The sequence below is a fragment of the Bufo bufo genome, chromosome 3 (genome assembly GCF_905171765.1).
Source record: "Bufo bufo chromosome 3, aBufBuf1.1, whole genome shotgun sequence".
Classification (NCBI taxonomy): Eukaryota; Metazoa; Chordata; class Amphibia; order Anura; family Bufonidae; genus Bufo; species Bufo bufo.
In genome coordinates this window covers 95,027,836-95,054,328 of record NC_053391.1, presented here as the reverse complement: position 1 = coordinate 95,054,328, position 26,493 = coordinate 95,027,836, and the positions used below count along the sequence as shown (strand labels likewise).

The following is a 26,493-nucleotide window of genomic DNA, read 5'->3' as shown; positions in this document are numbered from 1 at the left end:
GGACCAGATATATTCTATGCTCTGCCGACCATGTCTACAGGGTAGTAACTGGGAATTTGACTGCAGTCTTAGGTTACATTCACATCTGTGTCGGAGACTCAGTTCGGGGCTTCAGCCACAAAGTTCGACACAAATAGTAGACAGAATTGTTCTGCATGCTGGACTTTTTTCTTTGCTAACAGTCAATGGGATCTGATTCTGTTTGGCTCTGTTCGTGTCAGTTATGTGCCAAATCTGGCAATTCCGTTATTTTTATTCTTCTGCTCCTATAATGGAGCAGAAGAATGGAAATAGCGCTGATGTGAAAGCAGCCTTAGTATTTTATATCAGATTACCCCCTACTTAATGAAGTGAGAGGTTCTCAGAAAACCCAGAGGGAATTTTTATTTGTATATTTGTGAAATGTACCGTAATATATGAAGTTGATCCAAATCTTAATTTTGCTTTAAAACTTTTTAAAAAGTTATTATTGTATTGTACTCCTTTTGAGCTAAAAATAATTTTGTAAAGTGGTCTTTATGAAAAATATGGCGTCCTTTTTTCTGTACGGAGCTGACATGCTCTAGTAGCACACTGTGGATTATCTTCTTTTCCTTCAGACCAGGAGCAGACAGACTCCTTATCTCTGCTCTCTGCCCTTATATGCACTCATTATAGCTCAGTTCTCATCTTACTGATAAGAATGTGGCTTAAAGGGAACCTGTCATCAACTTTATGCTGACCGTATTGACGGCAGTATAAAGTAGTGACAGAAATGCTGATCTCAGCGGTGTGTCACACATCAGCTAAAAGTAAGTGGTTGCCGAGAACCAGCATCATAATCATTGCAGCCGAGGCCTTGAAAAGAGTCAAATCTACCTGAGAAGAGTCCTGGTTATTTATAAATTCCTGCTCTCCCGCCCACCTGCTGATGACTGATTGATAGTCTTCTACCTAATTTTCTCCCTATCTCTCTTGGAGAGAACTGACAATGATTAGTAGATGAATGGGGAGTGCAGGAGATTATGAATAACTCTGACTCTAATCAGGTAGATTTGACTCTTTTCATGCCTGGGCTGCAATGATTATGATGCTGGTTCTCGGCAACACACCGCTGAGATCAGCATTTCTGTCACTATTTATGCTGCCCTCAGTCAGGTCAGCATAAAGTTGATGACAGATTCCCTTTAAATAAGTGTTTATAACCTCTCAGTAGTTTAGAGATAAGGGTTATCAGATGACACAATGTGAAAGTACCAGTCACACAGCTAGAAAACCAGATAACCCTTTGTGGCAGAACAGCTCAATATTTTTAATAAATACCAATAAAAAAAAAAGATTTTTAGCCAAAAATGAGTAACATGCTTGTAGCCTTAGGCCCCTTTCACACGAGCGAGTTTTCCACGTGGATGCGATGCGTGACGTGAATGCATAGCACCTGCACTGAATTCTGACCCATTCATTTCAATGGGTCTGTGTACATGAGCGTTTTTTTCTCACGCATCAGTTCTGCGCTGCGTGAGAAACGCAGCATGTTCCATATTCTGCGTTTTTAACGCAGCCCTGGGCTTGAATGGGCTTCTGTGAAAAACGCATTGCATCCGGATGCAATGCGTTTTTCACTGATGGTTACTAGGAGATGTTTGTAAACCCTCAGTTTTTTATTACGCTCGTGAAAAACGCATCAAAACGCATTGCACCCGCGTGGAAAAAACTGAACGCAATCGCAGACAAAACTGACTGAACTTGCTTGCAAAATGGTGCGAGTTTCACTGAACGCACCCTGAACGCATCCGGACATAATCCTTCACGCTCGTGTGAAAGGGCCCTAAGGCCCCTTTCACATGGGCGAGTATTCCGCGCGGATGCGATGCGTGAGTTGAACGCATTGCACCCGCACTGAATCCCGACCCATTCATTTCTATGGGGCTGTGCACACGAGCGGTGATTTTCACGCATCACTTGTGCGTTGCCTGAAAATCGCAGCATGCTCCTCTTTGTGCGTTTTTCACGTAACGCAGGCCCCATAGAAATGAATGGGGTTGCGTAAAAATCGCAAGCATCCGCAAGCAAGTGTGGATGCGGTGCGATTTTCACGCACGGTTGCTAGGAGACGATCGAGATGGGGACCCGATCATTATTATTTTCCGTTATAACATGGAAAACCGGGCTGCGCGATCAAGTGGATTAAGGTGAGTTTAATTATTTTTTCAGAATGCTATTATTTTACCTTATAACCTTGTTATAAGGGAAAATAATACAATCTACAGAACACCGATCCCAAGCCCGAACTTCTGTGAAGAAGTTCGGGTTTGGGTACCAAACATGCGCGATTTTTCTCACGCGAGTGCAAAACGCATTACAATGTTTTGCACTCGCGCGGAAAAATCGCGCATGTCCCGGCAACGTACCCGCACTTTTTCCCGCAACGCCCATCTGAAAGAGGCCTAAGGGTTGTACTACCTATGTGGTCATCTCCTGTCATTAGTTAATAGGGTACCTTTAGCGCTAATGACCTGGGTACTTGTAACTTACAAACAAGCCCTCCCCCTTTGATTCCACACTTGATCCCTGAACACTTTGTTGGCTTCACTTCCTAGTTTATTCGTTAGGCAGTTTGATAGTAGGAAACTGCATGGAGGTGTTTTCCCCTAAGGCTGAGTTCACACGGGCGAGATTTCCACGCGGGTGCAATGCGTGAGGTGAACGCATTGCACCCGCATTGAATTCGGACCCATTCACTTCAATGGGGCTGTGCACATGAGCAGTGATTTTCACGCATTACTTGTGCGTTGCGTGAAAATCGCAGCATGCTCTATATTGTGCGTTTATCACGCAACGCAGGCCCCATAGAAGTGAATGGGGCTGCGTGAAAATCGCAAGCATCCGCAAGCAAGTGCGGATGCGGTGCGATTTTCACGCATGGTTGCTAAGATGACAGTCTATTCACTGTATTATTTTCCCTTATAAAAATAATAGCATTCTTTAATACAGAATGCTTAGTACAAGGTCAATTGAGGGTTAAAAAAAAATAATTAACTCACCTCCTCCTCTTAATCGCGTAGTTGCCGATCTCTTCTTACTTCTTTAATCATGAGCTGCCGGCTAAAGGACCTGTGGTGACGTCACATCACATGGGCCAATCACATGGTCCATCACCCTGGTGATGAACCATGTGATTGGACCATGTGATGAGCTCAGTGACGTCACCACAGGTCCTTTGACAGGTCCTGAAGAAAGAACAGGAGACCGGCAGCTACGTGATCAATTGGAGGAGGTGAGTTAATTTTTATTATTTTTTTTAACCCTCAATTGACCTTGTACTAAGCATTCTGTATTAAAGAATGCTATTATTTTCCCTTATAACCATGTTATAAGGGAAAATAATTACATCTACACAACACCGAACCCAAACCTGAACTTCAGTGAAGAAGTTCGGGTCAGGGTACCACATTCAGTTTATCACGCGCGTGCAAAACACATTGCACCCGCACGATAAAAACTGAACTACGGAACGCAATCGCAGTCAAAACTGACTGCAATTGGGTACCTACTCGCGCGGGTTTGCCGCAATGCACCCGGGACACATCCTGAGCCAAAATGTGACGCCCGTGTGAACCCAGCCTAAGGCCCCTTTCACACGAGCGTGACGGATTAGGTCTGGATGCGTTTAGGATGTGTTCAGTAAAACTCGCACCATTTTGCAAGCAAGTTTAGTCAGTTTTGTCTGTGATTGCGTTCAGTTTTTTTCCGCACGGGTGCAATGCGTTTTGATGTGTTTTTCACGCGCGTTTACAAACAACCTCTCCTAGCAACCATCAGTGAAAAACGCATCGCATCCGCACCTGCTTGCGGATGCAATGCGTTTTTCACTGAAGCCCCATTCACTTCTATTGGACCAGGGCTGCGTGAAAAACGCAGAATATAGAACATGCTGCGTTTCTCACGCAATGCAGAACTGATGCGTGAAAAAAACGCTCATGTACACAGACCCATTGAAATGAATGGGTCAGGATTCAGTGCAGGTGCTATGCGTTCACGTCCCGCATTACATCCGCGCGGAAAACTCGCTGGTGTGAAAGGGGTCTAAATGTTTCTTTATTAGGCCTCATGCACGCGGCCGTTGTTTTGGTCTGCATCCGAGCCGCCGTTTTAGCGGCTCGGATGCGGACCCATTCACTTCAATGGGGCCGCAAAAGATGCGGATATCACTCCGTGTGCTGTCCGCATCCGTTACTCCATTCCGTGCCCCCGCTAAAAAAATATAACATGTCCTATTCTTGTCCACGCTTTGCGGACAAGAATAGGCATTTATATTAAAGGCTGTCCGTGCCGTTCCGCAAATTGCGGAACGCGCATGGATGCCATCCGTGTTTTGCTGATCCGCTATTTGCGGACCGCAAAATACACCACGGTTGTGTGCATGAGGCCTAAGGAAGAGAGGTAGATCAGTAAAAGGTTTTGCACATGGCACCACCCAACCTACGGAAAAATATGTTACATTTGGTGTTGCATCTTAATCTAAAAATCATGTAATTAACAATTAATTTTACCCATCACAGCGCTGGTAACACTTATCAATGAAGCACCACAAGAGGTAGCAAACAGCACCGAAGCTGGTGAAAAAGAAGCAGCGAGCTCATATTCTGGTCTTTACATCACTTCCTTGGAGTTATTCAAATTTACCATTGGCATGGGAGATCTGGAGTTTAACGAGAATCTGAAGTTCAAGCACTTCTTCATGTTCCTGCTCATCCTGTATGTGGTCCTCACATACGTCCTCCTCCTTAACATGCTCATCGCCTTAATGAGTGAAACTGTCAACAAAATCTCTAGTGAGAGTAAGAACATTTGGAAACTCCAGGTGGGTTGAATATGTTTTACTACCTGAATGTAGTTGGTGCCTCCAGCATGTAGCTTCCATTACTCAGTCCTCTCAATGAGACTAGAAAGGTATCTTTGTAGACCTCCATTGATGCAACATTTATATATGCCTATACTCCTTTACATGGGGACCCCTGCAAACAGTTATATTGCATGTATGTGCAGTTATATGTGCATGTACAGTACAGACCAAAAGTTTGGACACACCTTCTCATTCAAAGAGTTTTCTTTATTTTCATGACTATAAAAATTGTAGATTCACACTGAAGGCATCCAAACCATGAATTAACACATGTGGAATTATATACATAACAAACAAGTGTGAAACAACTGAAAATATGTCATATTCTAGGTTCTTCAAAGTAGCCACCTTTTGCTTTGATTACTGCTTTGCATACTCTTGGCATTCTCTTGATGAGCTTCAAGAGGTAGTCCCCTGAAATGGTTTTCACTTCACAGGTGTGCCCTGTCAGGTTTAATAAGTGGGATTTCTTGCCTTATAAATGGGGTTGGGACCATCAGTTGCGTTGAGGAGAAGTCAGGTGGATACACAGCTGATAGTCCTACTGAATAAACTGTTAGAATTTGTATTATGGCAAGAAAAAAGAAGCTAAGTAAAGAAAAACGAGTGGCCATCATTACTTTAAGAAATGAAGGTCAGTCAGTCAGCCGAAAAATTGGGAAAACTTTGAAAGTAAGGGCTATTTGACCATGAAGGAGAGTGATGGGGTGCTGCGCCAGATGACCTGGCCTCCACAGTCACCGGACCTGAACCCAATCGAGATGGTTTGGGGTAAGCTGGATCGCAAAGTGAAGGCAAAAGGGCCAACAAGTGCTAAGCATCTCTGGGAACTCCTTCAAGACTGTTGGAAGACCATTTCAGGGGACTACCTCTTGAAGCTCATCAAGAGAATGCCAAGAGTATGCAAAGCAGTAATCAAAGCAAAAGGTGGCTACTTTGAAGAACCTAGAATATGACATATTTTCAGTTGTTTCACACTTGTTTATTATATATATAATTCCACATGTGTTAATTCATAGTTTTGATGCCTTCATAGTCATGAAAATAAAGAAAACTCTTTGAATGAGAAGGTGTGTCCAAACTTTTGGTCTGTACTGTATATTTTTCATTTCATCATATACTTTAGGCCCCTTTCACACGAGCGAGTTTTCCGTGCGGATGCAATGCGTGACATGAACGCATAGCACCTGCACTGAATCCTGCCCATTCATTTCAATGGGTCTGTGTACATGACGTTGTTTTTCACGCATCAGTTCTGCGTTGGGTAAAAATCGCAGCATGTTCTATATTCTGCGTTTTTCACGCATGAAAAACGCATTGCATCCGCAAGAAAGTGCGCGTGCGATGCGTTTTTCACTGATGTTGCTAAGAGATGTTGTTTGTAAACCTTCAGTTTTTATCACTCGCGTGAAAAACGCATCAAAACGCTTTGCACCCACGCAGAAAAAACTGAACAACTGAACGCAATCGCAGACAAAACTGACTGAACTTGCTTGCAGAATGGTGCGAGTTTCACTGAATGCACCCTGAACGCATCCGGAGCCAATCCGTCACGTTCGTGTGAAAGAGGCCATACAGTTAGGCCCCTTTCACACGGGCGTTACGGATTTGGGCCGGATAGGATGCGGGTGCGTGGCGGGGAAATCGTGCGAGTGAGCACACAATTTCAGTCAGTTTTGACTGCGATTGCTTTGCGTGGTTCAGTTTTTTCCGCGCGAGTGCAATGCGTTTTGCACGCGTGTGAGAAAAAACTGAATGTGGTACCCAGACCCGAACTTCTTCATGAAGTTCGGGTTTCAGTTAGTTGTAGTGTAGATTTTATTATTTTCCCCTTATAACATGGTTATAAGGGAAAATAATAGCATTCTTAATACAAAATGCTTAGCAGAAGGTCAATTGAGGGTTAAAAAATAAAAAATAAATTAACTCACCTCCTCCATAGCTGCTGGTCTCTGCTCTTTCTTCAGGACCTGTGGTGACGTCACTGAGCTCATCACATGGTCCATCACCACAGTGATGGACCCTGTGATTGGACCATGTGATGTGACGTCACCACAGGTCCTTTAGCCGGCAGCTCATGATTAAAGAAGTAAGAAGAGATCGGCAACTACGCGATCAAGAGGAGGAGGCGAGTTAATTGTGTGAAAGGGGCCTTAGTGTTTTAGATTCTGTGCCCACTAGAGGACTGTCTGCTGCTAGCTATATTCCATGTAAATGCGTGTTGCATACACACACTGTCCTGACAATTTGTTTGGAATTCTGACGATATCTGATCCCATTGTTGGCTCAACATACAAGACCTCAATAAACGGGCTTTGGCAACCGCATACCTGCCGAAAAGAATCAAACTGATCCCTCTCACTCCTGACACCCAACAGCTTCATTCTTGTCTCCCCCAGCATCTGCTATCGGGGGAGAGTCCAACCAAAGTTGCTGAATGTGCATGGTGGGGGTTGTTTTAGTACTAATAAATATCCTTATCAGTAGGCATCGGCTGGCACTGGGTATGACTGGGAGCAGGGCCCAGGGGGCATGCAGACACATGTAGATGCAGATGCCAGAGTCTCAGAGAGACAGAAAACGTGCCACCTGTGTCCAAGGTTGATGATTTGTCCACTGTTTGCCAATTCACATTTTCAGTGGTATTTTAGGAAACATTTTAGTTAAAAGGGGCATCCAATGATTTCCCCCCCAAATGCCTGGGCCCCTCATACAGATTGTACTTGCCTCGCTCCCCGGCACCTGCGTTGCTTCTGATGCCTGCACGGCCACCGCTGCATCTCCCTGTCGCTCAGATGAAAACTGCCAATAGCAGGCTGCAACAGGGACGAACCTCCCTATAAGGGAGATGCAGCGGCGGCCGTGCGGGCATCAGAAGCGACGAGGGTGTCAGGGAGCGAGGTAAGTACAATCTGTGTGAGGGGCCTGGGCATTTGGGGGGGCATTATAGGGGTTAGATAACCCCTTTAACTTTGTATTGTATCTGTGCAATAGATTAAAGAGCATCCGTCACCACTGCGGACATGTCTGTTTTACTAAATCATTTTATTCCCCATGTAATAACAATTCCGGGGCATATTTTCATATAACATATATTCATATAAGTTTACTGATGAACCTGCAACTGGGTATTACCAGTTGGGGGTGTGACCCTGCACAGTGCGATCCCATTCAGCCAGTGCTGCCAGTGCCTTACTGTGCAGAGACACACCTCTAACTGGTAAGGCTACTTTCACACTTGCGGCAGTGTGATCCGGCGGGCTGTTCCGTCGTCGGAACTGCCCGCCGGATCCACCGATCTGCCGATGACTGAAAGCATTTGTGAGACGGATCCGGGTGCGGATCCGTCTCACAAATGCATTGCAAGGACAGATCCGTCTCTCCGCTTGTCATGCGGACCGACGGATCCGTCTTGTACATTTTTTCACATTTTTACCGATCTGCGCATGCGCATGCCGGAGCGACGGATCCGGCATTCCTGTATTCTGAATGCCGGATCCGGCGCTAATTCATTCCTATGGGAAAAAAATGCCGGATCCGTAGCATGCTGCGGTTTTCTCTTTTGCCTGATCAGTCAAAACGACTGAACTGAAGATATCCTGATGCAAACTGAACGGATTACTCTCCATTCAGAATGCATGGGGATAAAACTGATCAGTTCTTTTCCGGTATAGAGCCCCTGTGACGGAACTCTATGCCGGAAAAGAACAACGCAAGTGTGAAAGTAGCCTAACTGGAGTGTTCATTAATAAACTTCTAGTAGCAATAACTAAAGAATGGAATAAGATAGCATTATAAGAAAAGATGCTCCAGAATTCTTATTAAAGGGTGAATGCAAATAGTTACTAAAAGAGGCATTGCAGGAGAGGTGACAGGTTTTCTTTAGAAACTAGGTTATATGCTGCAAACTGTGTTGCAGGTGTGCAAACTTGTGCTCATTCTCCACTGTCAAAAAACCGCACAGCAGTACAGAAGAGTAGCAGTATACCACAATAAGAGGAAGGAAATGACATGCACCAGGCTTTGCTAAAATAAAGCCAGACATAGTAAGACACAACTTATATACATATAAGGAGAGCTAGTCTTTCAGTAAAATATGCATATGTCCTCATCTCAGACCATGCTGTAATATAAAGTGTTGTCCTGTATACGTAGGCTGCATGGGAAACGAAAATCACTGTATGGATCATATTTTACTAAGGTACCTCTATAATGGGAAGAGGTACTGTATCAGTGGACTACTGAAATTCGCTGTGGGAGCAGTAATCTGACACTCTGGGAACGACTCACAAAACCTCCTAACCTCTTCATAGACTCTAGGCCAAAAGAACTGCTGGAGTACACGCTCTAGTGCAAGGGTGGCCAACCTGCAGCTCTCGAGCCGCCTGCGGCTCTTTGCCTCTTCAAGTGCGGCTCTAGCGGTGGAGCTGGGAAGAAATCAGGCCAGCGCACTCTCCACCCCATTCTCAGATCTCCTTTCCTGATTGGGCACCGTTGCTACTCTGCAGCTCCAGCTCGCTTGCCACTACGTCCTGATGCGCACAGTGTCAGAAAGTAGTGCGTGGAGACGTGCACCATGACCCGACGCTGTGCGCATTAGGTCACAGTGGAGACCGTGTCAGACCTGCAGAGTAGCAGGTGCCTGATCAGGAACCTGGTGCCCGATCAGGAGAGGTAGGCAATTTCTTTAAATTATAGTACTGATCATGGGGGGACTGATTTGAGCATGGGGGGCTGATTTGAGCATGGGGGGACTTATCTGAGCACGGATGGGTCTTATATGAGCATAGGGGGATCTTATCTGAACAATGGGGGTCTGATCTGAACAATGGGGGTCTGATCTGAGCATGGGAGTCTGGTCTGAGCATGGGGAGGTCAGATCTGAGCATGGGTAGGTCAGATCTGAGCATGGGGAGGTAAGATCTGAGCATGGGGAGGTAAGATCTGAGCATGGGGTGGTTAGCTCTGAGCATGGGGGGGTCAGATCTGAGCATGGGGGGGTCTGATATGAGCATGGGGGGGTCTGATATGAGCATGGGGAGTCTGATATGAGCACGGGGGGTCTGATCTGAGCACAGAGGGGGTCTTATCTGAGCACGGGGGTCTGAGCATGGGAGGTCCTGATCTCAACATGGAGGGTCTGATCTGAGCATGGGGGGGGGTCTTATCTGAGCATGGGGGGGATCTGATCTGAGCAATAAGGGTCTGATCTGAGCAATGGGGATCTGATATGAGCATGGGGGGTCTTATCTGAGCATGGGGGGTCTTATCTGAGCATGGGGAAGTCTGGTCTGAGCATGGGGGAGTCTAGTCTGAGCATGGGGGAGTCTGGTCTGAGCATGGGGGAGTCTGGTCTGAGCATGGGGGAGTCCGGTCTGAGCATGGAGGGGTCTGGTCTGAGCATGGGGGGTTTGATTTGAGCATGGGGGGTTTGATTTGAGCATCGGGGGTCTGATTTAAGCATGGGGGGGTCTGATATAAGCATGGAGGGTCTGATTTTAGCATGGGGAGGTCAGATTTGAGCATGGGGGGGTCTGATCTGAGCACGGGGGTCTGACACTGGGAGTCTTATTTGTGTTATCTGATCTGAGCATTGGGGGTCTCATTTTGGGGGTCTGATTTGGAGGTCTGATGAGGATTGGGGATCTTATCTTAGATCAGATGAGCATTGGGAGTCTGATGAAAAATATTTTTTTTCTTTTCTTCCCTGCTAATGAAAAATAAGAAAAAAACCTCAGATCAGATGAAAAATATTATTTTTTCTTATTTTTCTCCGGTAAAACCTAGGTGCATCTTATTGGGCGAAAAATATGGTGACTCGTGTGTAAATATATAGCTTGTGGCTCCTGGTATTCATAAGTTTTTTTTTTTCTGGCTCTTCGTGTCTGTAAGGTTGGCCACCCCTACTCTAGTGTCTTTTTGACCCCAAGATAACCTCCCATTACATGTGTGTGAGCCAAGTCTAATACTGCCCGGCGGTAGGGCTGTGGTACTACTAGCTGCTTCACTACCTCCTGTCGGACCTTGTCGACGCAGTACAATAAGTCCTGGGAAACAGCCATATGGCGAAACACCACTTCTGTGCCCAGTTGTTGGGCTACCCCATTGACTACAGTCACTCTCTCTCTGGCCCGTACGAGAGTGGGGTCCTGGAGTTGGGCGGCCCCGAACTTGTTCCAGGACACCTTCAGCTCCAATACCTCTAGGAGAAACCTATTGGGGTTACACTCTGGCCCTATGATGGGGACCCCTATGGCCGTTACCCCAAAATCGGAGTCTTCGGGTTCAGGACCCGGAGAGTCTTTCTTTGCAAGAGATCGCTCTCCGCCCTTCCATAAGGAACAGAATATGGCTAAGTCTCTTTCCAAAATAGCCCTGCATGGAAGATTCTTTGCCACTCCCACCATGTGCTGTACCTCCCCACCCGGCGTGCCGATGACAACCATTGCCGTAGGATACTCTCGGATATTCCCATGGAAACAGATAACAGAGACCTTTTGTTTAGAGGGATTTTTATGATAAACCAATGCACTAGGGTCACTAGACTCCCGTAGTGCATTAACAGTGCGTTAATTTGGTACCCGTTAATGGACACTTGGCACATGGGAGGTTCATCAGCGCTCATCAGGGTGTCTGCAGTACAGACAGGCCTGGCATAGAATGAAGACCGCCAAGCAAACCCACAGTCCATGGGTTCAGTGGTCAAGGGGCAGTTAGCAGCCCTATTTCCAGGCCCCTGGCACCACCAGCATCGGATAAATGTGTCCTCACAGCCAGAGCGTCACAGCCAGGGAGAAGGTGAGGTCTTTTTTCCTCCCTGGCTGTGACGCTCTGCGCAGTGATTGGACAGCGCTACAGCCAGGGAGAAGGAACGCTCAGGGAGAGAAGCTGATGTTTCCTCCGTGGTGTTCCAATAGTAGTAATTAGCTTACAGCACGGGAAACAGTAACGGGGGCCACAGCGGGCAAACGGAGCGGCTCCCAGGAATAATAGTAAGTGCAGGGAGATCCCTGGGCGCGGCTCTACATGTCCTGCTACTTAGTTAATAAAGTCCGGACCCATGAAAGGTCCTCTGGTTAATTATCATTGGTGGCACAGTGGCCACAGTCCCTCCCCTCCTCCGCCCACTCTCTCCTTATTGGTAGCAGTGGCTGGCCGGCATCACAGTTGGAAGGAAGGAACGCTCTCCTTCCTTCCCGCTGTACGGCCGCCCACTGTGTGATGTGCATGTTGGGCGCGCATGCGCCTGGCGTCTCCGCTCCTCTGTATTGCCGCGGCCCGGGAAACTATCTTCCAGGGCCCGGCGGTTGGGGACTACTGCTGTAGATGATTATATTCTGTAAATTGCAGATGAAGGGCAATTTCCCACACTTGCTTTTACACCAGTCAAAATGAAAAGAAAGATTATGCTTTGTGATAGACAGAAATACAGTATTACGTAACCTAATTTAAATACCTAGTTCTAGTAAGAAACAGAAAAAGAGAACAAACTTACTCTTAATTCCAGTAGAGACATATGAGTGTCACAAAAAGTAGTCTTATACCTCAGTCTTCAGACAAATGTGATGAGTATGAATCACACTTCGGGGGTTTTAGACACTGTTGTCATTAGGCTACTCATAAGAAACAGAAATACATCAGATGACGTTTCGGTTTTGCAGTTTTTAATTCTAAGATCTGGAAAAGCCTCTAAGCTCAGGTTTTGGCATAAAACATTCAGTAGAATGCATTAGAATTGATCATTTTCTATCTACAAATAGAAATGCACACAGTAGCCAGACGTACATAAAAATTATCTTTATTAGATAATAGCAAACACAGACAGCACAACATTCTCAGAACAAAAAGTAATATATAAAAATATCCCTCAAGACATGGAACCTCAGAATATATATATGGTAATGTAAAATGTACATAAAGTGCATTAGTTCAATTACACAGACTATAGGATGGCATCCAACCCAATGGGCGTTTCGGCAAAAGATGCTTTCACGTTGAGGTGCTGTCGTAACCTCTATTTAAACAGCTGGGGAGCCAAAACCAGTTTTCCAAATTATATAAAAAGAAGTATCTGCATTACCATGGTGCAGTGCGATGGAGATTGTAGTGGTGTCCAGTGCTCATACATATTGACATACATTACAGACCAAAAGTTTGGACACACCTTCTCATTCAAAGAGTTTTCTTTATTTTCATGACTATGAAAATTGTAGATTCACACTGAAGGCATCAAAACTATGAATTAACACATGTGGAATTATATACATAACAAACAAGTGTGAAACAACTGAAAATATGTCATATTCTAGGTTTTTCAAAGTAGCCACCTTTTGCTTTGATTACTGCTTTGCACACTCTTGGCATTCTCTTGATGAGCTTCAAGAGGTAGTCCCCTGAAATGGTTTTCACTTCACAGGTGTGCCCTGTCAGGTTTAATAAGTGGGATTTCTTGCCTTATAAATGGGGTTGGGACCATCAGTTGCGTTGAGGAGAAGTCAGGTGGATACACAGCTGATAGTCCTACTGAATAGACTGTTAGAATTTGTATTATGGCAAGAAAAAAGCAGCTAAGTAAAGAAAAACGAGTGGTCATCATTACTTTAAGAAATTAAGGTCAGTCAGTCAGCCGAAAAATTGGGAAAACTTTGAAAGTAAGGGCTATTTGACCATGAAGGAGAGTGATGGGGTGCTGCGCCAGATGACCTGGCCTCCACAGTCACCGGACCTGAACCCAATCGAGATGGTTTGGGGTGAGCTGGACCGCAGAGTGAAGGCTAAAGGGCCAACAAGTGCTAAGCATCTCTGGGAACTCCTTCAAGACTGTTGGAAGACCATTTCAGGGGACTGCCTCTTGAAGCTCATCAAGAGAATGCCAAGAGTGTGCAAAGCAGTAATCAAAGCAAAAGGTGGCTACTTTGAAGAACCTAGAATATGACATATTTTCAGTTGTTTCACACTTGTTTGTTATGTATATAATTCCACATGTGTTAATTCATAGTTTTGATGCCTTCATAGTCATGAAAATAAAGAAAACTCTTTGAATGAGAAGGTGTGTCTAAACTTTTGGTCTGTACTGTAGATACTGAATGGGAGTTGATATACAGTATGCCGTCATAGCCACTACACAGTGGATTGAGCCTTCTGCATCCATCTCCATCCACTTTTTGTAAGTAGTGGGTGCAATGACAGGGAGCTGCAATAGCGCCGCCCCCCCCCCCCCGTCATTGTTCCCCTCAGATGCCACATTCATACATGATCGCAGCATCTGAGTGTAAAAACAGTATGATATTAACATAAATTTTATTTTAATCAAACTTACCACCTCCATTTGCTCGCGACGGGCCGGCTGTCACCATCTTGCTTAAAGATCTGGAGCGAAATCTCGCACGGCGTGAGATTACATCATCACGCCGCTGACCGATTTCGACTTCAATCAAGATGGAGGCTGGCGGCCCATCGCGAGCAAATGGAGGCAAATGAATTTTTTTGTTTTTTACACTATTTCAGGTTAAATTGATTCGCGAATCAAATTTATCCTGAAATTCGGATCGAATTCCACTTTGTGGGATTCGATTCGCTCATCTCTAGCAACAACCACCAGGCCACTACCTCCTGGAGTAGTCTCTGTTTGGTTGACAGCTAAGCCATGGGGATCAAGAGACACTGGTGCAGGGCAATCTATCTATTCTAAGTGTCTATCGCCAATTGCATACCGTACATGTATTTTTATGTCAGAAAACTTGTATATAATATCTTGTTAAATATAATTTTTTTTATAGAGAGCTGCTACAATATTGGATATTGAAAGGTTCCTGCCAAGGTTCGTTAGGAAAAAACTGAGGTGCGGTCGCCGACTCACAGTGGGGAAAACACCTGATGGAAAAACAGATGAAAGATGGTGTTTTAGGTGGGCTTACTTAACAGCACTGATGAGTTACAAAAGGTCAAACCAGATCTGGAGATAGAACTTGTAATGCAGGGATCAGCAACCTTCGGCACTCCAGCTGTTGTGAAACTACAATTCCCAGCGTGCTCCATTTATTTCTGTGAGAGTTCTGAGAAGAGCAGAGGAAGTATGCATGTTGGGAGTTGTAGTTTCACAACAGCTGGAGTGCCGGAGGTTGCCTACCCCTGTTGTAATGTAACAAACATGTCTTTGCATTATACAAATAACCCTTTAGAAGTGGGTTCATTTTCTGTAATATTACTTACCGTATATAGATGAAAGACCATGTCATAGACTCTAACTTAAAATATTTCTCCCCATCTAGAGGGACATGATGTGAACATTCCAGTAAATCCTGAACTTGTAGTGCCCTGTATGTCCTGGAGACAGTAAAGGCTCATTCAGACGACAGTTTTGCAGAACGGGTGAAGACCCATTCATGTCAATGGGGCCGCAAAAGATGCGGACAGCACATCGTGTGCTGTCTGCATCCGTAGATCCGTTCCGCGACCCCGCAAAAAAGATAGAGCATGTCTTATTCTTGTCCACAATTGCAGACAAGAACAGGCATTTCTATCATAGTGCCGGCCATGTGAGGCCTGCATAATGCGGAACCCACACGGCCAGTATCCATGTTTTCTGGCTCTGCACGTTGTGGACTGGAAAACACTATGGCTGTCTGAATGAGCCCTAAGGCTGACTATAATGACCCAGTTCTGAGGTGTATGGGTCCTATTAGATGGGCAGATATTTTTTCATTTACAAGGGGCAAGTGATGATTTAACGAGTCGTTTGAGTTCAAAAGATGCTCATTGAAACAGAACAATAATCTCTGAATATTTTTCCCTGTTTGCTCATTATTGCATTGATTGCTCGTTCACTCCTACACTGCTAACCGGTGGCACATTTCTGATTAGACAGTGGGATGTGGCGGTAACTAAGACTAACCGGTTACGACACTCCCTGGCCGCAATGCAAAATCGGTAACAGGACGTTCCCCCTCCCAACAGTGGTGTACCTACCTCCATGCAACTGCCATGGGGCCATGGTGGGGGAAGGGGGGGTTAAGGAACTTCTTGTTCTATTGCTGACACAAATCCAAAGCATTTTCCAGCAGCTAATATTAGGGGAGCTGAGTGCATAGTGATTTTCATAGCTTCTATTAAATTCAGTGGTAACTGTATAAATTCCTATGCTGGGGTTTTTCAAAGCCTTTATGCCAGTTGCCTGGTGGAAATACATTGATCACTATGGTGTTCAGAAAGAGTAGTCAATAAAACACAACTTTTTCTGACTTAAAAAACAGCAAGTGGGGAGGAAAGTAACTTTTTTCTTGAAAATTTCCAGGACAAATTAAAAAATGTAAAAAAAAATGAGGGTTTGTGATACAGCTCATTGGGTAGGCCCATGCTGAGTTTTACTATAGAGCCTTATGTGATCTGTGTTTACCCCTGGCCCCCACTTACCAGGGCCTTTGACTTCTGCAGGGCTTCTGCACCATTTATGGCTTACACCTCTGCTTAGATGATTCATAATGTTGTATTTCTCCAAAAGTAAAATGCGAAGAAATGATATGTCTTTCTGCTCCAAAGGGTGGAGGAAATGCAATGGGGATCATTTGGGAAGAATCAATTCAATCTTAATGAAGAACCCGGTGACACAGAGAAAGCAAAACTGAAATCAATGTACAAACAACCCAAAGGTAAGGCCATTAAAAATATATCCATATGCTAACTTTCCCTAGAGGTATAAACGGTATGAACGCAGATTGCGGTCCGCAATGCATGGGCACTGACCGTGGGTCAGCCGCATGCGGATCGCAGACCCATTCACTTGAATGGGTCCGTGATCCGTCCGTTCCGCAAAAAGAAAGAACAAGTTCTATCTTTTTGCGGAACGGAAGTACGGAATGGAACACCACAGAAGCACTCCGTAGTGTTCCGTTCCGTGCTTCCGTTCCGCATCTCCGGATTTGCGGACCCATTCAAGTCAATGGGTCCGCATCCGTGATGCGTAATGCACACAGAACGGTGCCCATGTATTGCGGATCCGCATATGCGGTCGGCAATACGGCAACGGGACACCTACGGTCGTATGAAAGAACACTAATAGCTGTAGTTAATTTAACATCTGGTTATTTTTCTTATATTTGCTTGATTTTAAAGATTCCTTGATAGTATCTACTATAATTTTGGGCCTGGGGTGTAAACTTACCCATTCATTCCTTTTTTTGGCTAAAGAAAATAAAGATAGTCAATACCACATACAAAAAAATAAGTCAATTCGCAGATATGTATAAATTTGAAGAAAATATGGATGATGTTTTTGACACAAATATTCTATTACTTTCACAGGGTGGAGCCACTGGGTTTCCAGAGTTCAAGAAAGAGCGCGTGAGGAGGAGCAAGTGCCATTACATTCTGTGTCCACAAGTCCATCAGACGGGGAAAAAGTTTAAGATCAATGTCATCCTATATTCAGTTTATGTTTACCAATGATACATCTCACTCATATTGACAATGCACTATGATTGAAGAGATATTAATGTACTTCAAATGTTGGTTTCACAGAAGCAATATTGCAAAGAACTTTTCTGGGCCATCTTCACTACATTTATACTTCCAGTAGAGAATTCTAAAACAAATATCTTCTCTTAGATTTCTTCTCCTCTTCCCCCATCATCACTGACCATAACCATTGCTATAGGCAAAGAAGCAGAGTAAGTTGTTAGAAGCATAACTCCCTCCATCTGCCTCATCAAGAGTTCCCTGCAGTCCTTGCAATATACGTATCAGATACTACAGCAGCTGGTGTATGCACTTAACTTTCTCTCTCTGTTTTTATGCTAGGTGACTAATTTCATGTATCACATACAATACAGATACAGCAAGCTGACAAAAATGTCACGTCTCCAAGTGTACCTCTTTTGGAGGGACAGTCTCTCATTTTGACCCAAGTCCCTCCGTCCCTCTTTGATCCTTAAATGTCCCTCTTTCTGACCTGACACTAAAGTGTCTGTATGGTTTCTACCTGTATATTAAACCATAACTTCATTATTTGGTGCAATTTGGACCTTAAAATATCTATAATCCGATGATTTATGTGCTAATATTTAAATGGATATTGAAGTGAAAATTGTCCCAGGGGCTCCACATGCTGTAAAAAAATTAAGGAACTTACACTCACCTAACCGATCCCCAGCTGCTGCAGTTCTGACGGAGTCAGTAATTATGCTTTGGGCAGAGTTTGAGGCATGGCATAGTATGAAAAAAAAATGGCTGCATTGTGCTCCAGCATATATTGTAACTCTTTGCGATTTTCAAAAGTTGGGAGGTATAATGTGATGGTTCACAGAAGTTAAAAAAGGGATTGAACTTGGCAAAAAAGTGCTAGGAGAGTCATTTTAGTATTTTGGTCCATGTAGAGGTTCAATACCTGCCTATAATTATTGCTACTGTCTAACTTCCCTCTATTTCCAAAGAGCTACTGTAATTGCTGAGATTACAAAAACAGAATAGATTTAGACATAACTGATCAATTTATCTGATTGGCATGCACCTATGGCAGAAATGCACTTTAAAGCTAATGTTCCATGGTGACATCGAGTTTCATTGGGCGACCTGAGTGCTTCCCTGTGAAGGAAAGTGGAGGACAACTTGCAATAAACACAACAATTATTACTATTCTGCAAATTATTGCAAATATTGCAAGATTTCTCTATCCATAAGAGAACATTGAGGTTGTGTAGAAATCATGGTAACACTGCAATCTTATCATGACTAGCAGCAACACAATGTCGTCTTGAAGGCCTATTATAACACTTAAAGACATTTTCTTTATAACAAAATTTTACAAACCTAACAGTTTTACTGAATGTTCTTGCTTACCAGTGGTTTGGTGGTGGGACTCATGGAATGGTTCTTGGTAATGGCCGTCTCACAGTGATGTGAAGGATATGGCTCATATAACGACTTTATTGGGAAATAAGGGGCATGCTACACTGTAATTACATACTGGCCTATGTCTACTGTGCTGCGCTACCACCGATCCCCCTTGTCCTTACCGTCTACTTCCTAGATTATGATGGCCATAGTGGCCAACCTCAGACCACTGCGTAGATGTTATTATTAATGGCTGATGTTATCAGAAAGGTTCCTCAGTAGATCTTTGAGGTCCCCTGGCCAGAAGAAGTTTTGGGGCTCCCTGTTGTATTCTAAACCAAATGATTTGGTTGTCTAAAATAATTTAGTTAACTGACTGTACACTTCAGATGAAAGGAGGGATGTAGATAGCGAGCTGCCAAAATAAATGACTTAACAGTAACTTTCATTTGCATTAGTATCAATGTGTGCGCACCATGGTGCAACGGAAACCATTAGTCAATGTGCTGGATCATAATTATTGTCTGCTGCTGGTGTGCGAACAACACTCTGCTTTATTCTACTTGTTTCCTAGATCAGCCAAATATAACCTTGCACATTTCAGTAGTTAAGAGCTGCTGCCAGTTTATCCATTTATTTTATTAGCTGCACTGGAGCAAAAATCTTGTTGGCTTTTATTATACTTGTACTGTATTTTTTTTAATGAAATCATGCATTTATATCAGTTTTACATGTATTCATAATAAATATTCTTTACATATGACTGTGAAGTCACTATACTGGAATAATCAGCTAATAACTACAGTACATGATGAATACATGATTGGAAGATTCTGTTAGGTTTCTTACTTTAACCTCTTACATTGGGTTTACTATTGATAATTACTTTTAATGGTTCTGTTCCAGAAATTGTTATCAGAATTTCTGGAACGGTGAACTTTGGTATGTGCTACTAGTGATTTTCAGTTTACTACTATTATAGTTTATAAGGCTGGCCACCACTGGCCACCAATGATCTCTTACAGGGGGCTATGATACGCACAATTAACCCCTTCAGGTGCGGCACCTGAGGGGTTAATTGTGCTGATCACAGCCCCCTGCAAGAGATCGGGTGCTGCCAGGCAGCAGGGGGCAGTCATGTACACAGTTCGTAGTATATTCTAACTTGAAGCGTCCCCATCACCATGGGAACGCCTCTGTGTTAGAATATACTGTCGGATCTGAGTTTCACGATCTAACTCAAATCCGATGGTATATTCTAACATAGAGGCGTTCCCATGGTGATGGGGACGCTTCAAGTTAAAATATACCATCGGATTGGAGAAAACTCCGATCCTATGGTATATTAACTTCTGACTTTACATTGAAAGTCAATAGAGGAGGGATCCGTTTGCAATTGCACCATATTGTGTCAACGTCAAACGGATCCGTCCACATTGACTTACATTGTAAGTCAGGATGGATCCGTTTGGCTCCGCACGGCCAGGCGGACACCAAAACGACTTTTTTTTCATGTCCGTGGATCCTCCAAAAATCAAGGAAGACCCACGGACGAAAAAGCAGTTACGGATCACGGACCAACGGAACCCCGTTTTGCGGACCGTGAAAAAATACTGTCGTGTGCATGAGGCCTAATGGAGACTTAGTATTATGAAGCGGCCACGTATGTCTGCCCATGTAATATTTGGGTGGCCCAGGTTCACCAGAGTGGAAGCTGCTTTTAACATATCAGTAAAAAAACTCAAATTGGCACTTTACTGGTAACACTACAGACTGGTAATCTCAGAGAAACTGAATCCACCATAACATTTACATTGAGCACGATATTACAGTAAATGTGCCCACTGAATAACATTTATCACACAGGTATTAATGGTTAATAGTGTAGTAATGGGCTAGACGAAAGGTCAGAAGTCACAGAGGGGAGATATACATAGTGATGTCATAGTAGTGTATGAAAGGTCAGAAGTCACAGAGGGGTGACATAGCAGCTATTATGACATCACCGAGTTCTAGACAAAAGGTGACTGCTCAGGAGACATAGGTGTGATTGTGAAGAGAGGAGAAGGCGCACACATCACTTCCCTGCGACTACAGTTTCCTTGCTAAAAAATGATGATTCTACTGCTGCTATTTATTTGGGCATCCTATGTATCCTGCCGTCCACTACCTCCACTTCGTCTGAAGAGTCAACTACCTTCAGGAATGGAGAAAAATCTGGAGGAGGCACCCGGTAAGTGTCCGCCATGTGTAAAATATGGTGTTTACAAGATGAGAGTAATGCATGCATTATCAGCAATTGTGTGACTAAGACTAGGACTACACCTAGGGGGGATTTGGTAAAGGCTGTCCTCCAGTTTTCTAATATACAAAAGTCTTTTTTCTGCAAGCCAAATTTTGCAAGTTGTAGCCAGAAAGTGGAGTAAGTTATAAACGACATCTATCCCAGCTCACAGTACATTTACCTTCCTGGTACATGGACAACCAGAAAACACACCAAATGTATTATGAGGCCTTCACTTAAAATTTAGCACATCTTACTCCAGCACAATTCTTATTAAGACCAGCACAGGAACTGCCAGTCTTAAAAAATCTGCGGGGTATTTAAGATCTCACACTACAAAAAAATAAATAAATCCTGTGAAATTGCTACTCGTAGGAATACACCGAGTTAGGCTACTTTCACACTAGCGTTCGGGGCTCCGCTTGTGAGTTCCGTTTGAAGGGTCTCACAAGCGGCCCCGAACGGATCTGTCCAGCCCTAATGCATTCTGAGTGGATGCGGATCCGCTCAGAATGCATCAGTCTGGCTCCGTTTGTCCTCCGCTCCGCTCAGCAGGCGGACACCCGAACGCAGCTTGCAGCGTTCGGGTGTCCGCCTGGCCATGCGGAGGCAAACGGATCCGTCCAGACTTATAATGGAAGTCAATGGGGACGGATCCGTTTGAAGTTGACACAATATGGCTCAATTTTCAAACGGCTCCGTCCCCCATTGACTTTCAATGTAAAGTCAAAACGGATCCGTTTGCATTATCATGAACAAAAAAAAAAATAAAAGAACATTTTTTTATTTTTTTTGTTCATGGTAATGCAAACGGATCCGTTCTGAACGGATCTAAGCGTTTGCATTATAGGTGCGGATCCGTCTGTGCAGATACCAGACGGATCCGCACCTAACGCAGGTGTGAAAGTAGCCTAAAATCGGTTAGGTGATATGCTGTAAGTCACCGAGAAGTGATGTAATAACTATTATGAAATCACCGGGTTCTAGACAAATGTTCAGGAGATGTAGATGTGATTGTGAGGGAAGGTGAAGGAGAACAAGTCGCTCACCTGCGATTATAGTTTTCTTTCTAAAATAATAGAAGTTTTGTTGATTTTAATTTGCACATCATATAGAGCACAGATCACTCAGAAATCCCTCATTATGATGTCAGTTTCTACGCTGCTCGTGAAAAATGAAGGTTGGTTTGGGCAGCAAAGGCAGTTTTTCTTTAAGACAATTTCATAAATTCGTCCTATTCTGCATCCCTAGTTATATGGATTATTGTTACTGTTATTCTTAGGAACAATGTGGATGTTAGATATTCACAGTACTGAATTGCTCCAGGACATGGATTTCGGACTGATAGCGGCAATTCCATTCATCGTCCTCCTCGTGTTCCTGGTTTTATTTGCCATCATCCTCTACTGCATGTATGTAATATTTCACTTTACTTATAACACTAGGACATTAGAAATCCACTCCTTAGATCTAAGTCATTATTACAGATGTTGTGATGGATCTTACAATCTGAGATAAAACACATAATGTCACCTTCCTAGCCGCACATTCTGTCATCACACACTGCACATAACTGCTCTCTCTATATATGTATACTATAATAATGTCTTTGTGTTTATTACAGGTTTTGCCGCAAAAAGCCAGAGACCTAAATCCATCCCAGCCATGCTCAGGCTACAGTTATAATTATTTTACCACCGTATTTTCTGACTTTTCAGGAGGACCGTATTAATATGAATTTCCTGGTCTTCCCAACATCTACACCCCCCACCCCATCCATACCCCCCCCCCCCTCCTCTTGGTTTTGTGTGTTCAGTATTAATTTTTGAAAAATTCTATAAAAATGTTTGAAAACTAAAAAAGTCCCCACTGTCTCCTTGGTCAGATCCCTATAATATTGTAGATGCGGCGTGAGAGGTGGAGGCAGGAGAGAAGCTGAAGGAGTTGGTGAACACCACTACAGACACATAGGGGGAACTTATCACCACCATGCCAATCTTCTGGGTAAAAAAAAAACCTCAAACCCCGGGTTGGCGACTTTTTATACGCCAGTGTGCCTAAATCTAGGTGCAAGGGTTCTTTCTGCTCTCCCCACACCACTTTCTGAAAAAGGGGCATGACAGGAAGGAGTCTGGATGGGGCCATTGTCCCCAACACCTTTATCATCATTTAAACCAGTTTTTTTTGCGTCAATCATGGCTGAAATCTATGCCAGATTTCAGTTTATGTGCATGTGCTGCTGGAGGACGCGACTAATTTAAGACTAGGTCCGTGCCTCGTCATAAATTAAACACATGCTCTTGCCGCCAAGGGGATAGCAAAGATCAGCAAAGAACCAGAGAACCTGAAATGTTCCCCATATTGAAGTGGCTAGCCTTGCATAGAGAACTGCACATAAGTGGTTGGAATTAGATAGTAGGTCTTGTAGAACTAGCTCAGTTGAATGTAATGATACCTTTCACTTAGCCATCCATCGCTTTATTCTGGACAAAAAGTACTTTTAACTCATATGCAAATTAGCAGTTAAGTGCAATAAGGGTGGACCCAAGGCACTCTGTGCACTCTTACTCCTTGTCTTCCTCTGCCAGCCAATCCCATTCCTTTCTTATTGACAGGGACAGATAAGGTCACTGTGCAGAAATCTGGCCCTATCAACCAAAAAGCAGTGACAGCAGCTGTCAGGAGGAGTAAGGGAGCACAGGGTGGCTCGGGCCTGATGTGAATGGTGACAATAAACGCACAGTGCAGTTCAGTATAACCAAAAGGAAATAAATACACAAATAAAACTAAGAATTAGTGGGCAATAAGGGGCAACAGGGAGCAATTATATGAACGTTTACCTATCTACCACCAATCTAGATAAACAGCCCTGTATCTCGCATGGATCCAGAGATCTCTCCATTCATTGCCCTGCTAGATTTTCTTCAGGCTGGCAGCTCAGGGGTTGTGTTCTTTCTGCTGCAGCTCTCTCCCTGCAACTTTCACAGCATCTAACAGCAGATATAGCTGGTGGCAGTTGAATGATGGAACGGAGCATGTGTGACCATCTCAACGATATTACTGAGGTGGACATAGAAATAAGAAAAAAGAACAAACAGCAGGTGGCGCTATACAGATACATTTTATTGTATAACTGAGTGGCTGGACCCATTTTTAATAACATGAAATTACAAAAGTATTCAGATGCAGATGCTGGTTTAAAAATGTACAATACTTCTGGTTTGACAACCACTTTTAATGGGCTAACTCCTTTTTAGCTAAAAAGGTCTGTGTTATCCATTGTAAAAGTCTCTATACAGCAGTGATGTCCATGAAGAAGAGCTGCTTTGCATCGCTCACAATGACCTCCCAAGAGTTTAATACATGGGGGTCAGAAGATAATTGTAAGTTCAAGTTCGAACACAAGCAGAACTTCCAGAAGCTTCAGATTTTACACAATTACTCAGTTCTGCCACTGCCCTCTGGGCTATAGTCAGACTACGACGCCATCCTCTGTGCCAGGTCTGTGGCCTACGGTATTGTAGACATGGTTTCCTATAAACTCAGTGATCGACAACAGCAAAGCATTTCACACCAGGCTGCAAACACTGAAATATGTCATGAATCTCCAGTTTAAGGCATAAAAAAGGGCACAATATAACAGACGTCACTCCATTTCTACTAGATTCTCTACAAGTGGTAGGTAGCATTGCTGCGCTCATACAATATTACACCAGGTATTACACTGGTAAGAACAGGGGACATTGTGCTGGTAACAGTGGTAATACTACTGATACAAAGCCAGAATTTTTGGCTGTGACTTTTTTAATGACAAGTAAACGGCCTATTACGAGCGCTGATCAAGGATGGGTTGCAGACCAGGAGTACGTCATGCACACAGAGGAAGCGGCATGACGTAGGTGTGCTGCGCTCCTCCTCTGGCCGTCCTCACCGCTCTCTCCTCGCCTCGTGCCTTGCAATGGAACGCCGAGCTCTGCCCAGACGTGACTAGCCGAGCCTGACTGCTCTGGTGCGGTCATTTGTCCTGAGACGCTGGGATGCCTGCTCGCCGCCTGTTGCTTGAAGACCACCGACGACCGCCTGAGCACTGACCTGACTCCGGATGCCTGCTGCTGAATTTCGGCTGTCTGTCTGCCGACTCCTGGTTGCCTACTGCCTGCTGCTGGATCCCCGTCATCTGCCTTCTGCCACTGGATATCTGAGGTGTATAGAGGGGTCGTGGGGGCGCAGAAGTGGCTATGTATCATCCGTCCTGGTGAATGTGTCATCCGTCTTTCTGGTGAATCAGGTACTCTGGGTGGAGTGAGGGGAGGCTGTGCCAAGGGTACTTACCTCCGGGAGGTGCTATTGTGGTCAATCACCTATAGGCGAGTAAGGCTGCGGGGTTCCTCTTTTTGCTTACCTGCTTTTCCTGAGTCATCTTTGGCGCTTCCAGGAGATGTTCATGGTCTGAAGAGCCCAGTGGGCTGCAGGGTGGCCGCCACGAAGTAGCAGACGGATTTTTACTCTGATGAGGCCCCCCACTTAAGTCCTCTTGCTTGACAAGTGCCTGACAAGTACCCTGCTTCCTTTTTTGCGTTGAGATGGTTGACATTTGGAGCTCTATCAGGTGATAGGGGGCATTGCCTTCTGGCGACTTTGACAACTCAGCGGTATTCCTGGAAAGGCCACACCTGTGGCGACTAACTTTGATTATACAGGTCGTCGCATCCAGTAGCTGATCTGTTGCCAGGTTCAATCTGCAGCACTGGCACTATTGCGTTGTACTTGACTGCTCTGCGGACATTCCTTACTTTAACAGGACATTTAGTCTGATAGAGGCCCTATCGGTTTGCCTCTTTATGTTTTTTTTTTTTTTTTGTGGATTTTTGGTAACCTAAGGTCGCATATGAGTGAGGGGAGGGTATAAGTATAGGTTTCTAGCTTGTGTGTTGTTATTTCATATGCATACACTAAAATTTGGGTCATATAGATAAACCTGTTACTGACCTAGACAGATCTGTATTAGGATTGCAACTACTACCGTAAGTTTACCTTTTAGTATATATTCCCCGCTGTGGAGACGATCCGATTGAAACATGCCGCCAAAATATCGTAAATCAGGTGGATTGTCTTCCCCGAAAAGTGGTTCGGGGGGGAGTCCACAGGCTCGTTTAGATAAATTTCTGAAGTCACCACCACCAAAAACCAGAGGAGGCGTACAGAGGGCTGTCCCACAGGTTGAGTTGGGCTCGAATAGTATGGACCGTCTAGAACAGGTCTCATCAAAGACCAGTGCGCCCCAGATTGAAGGCTTTGAGAATATAAATAAAAAACTTGAGGATATACTGGGGGTAGTAAACTCAACTAGTGTTTCAGTTGCAGAACTGGCCTCTTCCCTTGCAGTCGTACAGGGAGACGTTACGATAATAAGAGATGAAATGGCAAAGTTGAGAGCAAAAGTGAAGGAATTGGAAACTGTAGTTAACTCTGTTACTTTAGAGAATGGTGTATTAAA

General features: G+C 44.2%; 1 protein-coding gene across 2 annotated transcripts in view; it reads left to right on the top strand.

The window, feature by feature from the left end:
* LOC120994641 (transient receptor potential cation channel subfamily V member 1-like) overlaps nt 1-17,851 on the top strand; it is an 88,108-nt gene extending 70,257 nt beyond the window's left edge. For both annotated transcript variants that reach the window (XM_040423356.1, XM_040423355.1), the window contains exons 13-16: nt 4,542-4,843; nt 14,665-14,792; nt 16,424-16,533; nt 17,186-17,851. In XM_040423356.1, the coding sequence (XP_040279290.1) occupies nt 4,542-4,843; nt 14,665-14,792; nt 16,424-16,533; nt 17,186-17,289 (644 nt within the window). In that variant the 3' untranslated portion in view covers nt 17,290-17,851. The remainder of the gene's footprint in view (nt 1-4,541; nt 4,844-14,664; nt 14,793-16,423; nt 16,534-17,185) is intronic.
* Nucleotides 17,852-26,493: the final 8,642 nt, after the last annotated feature.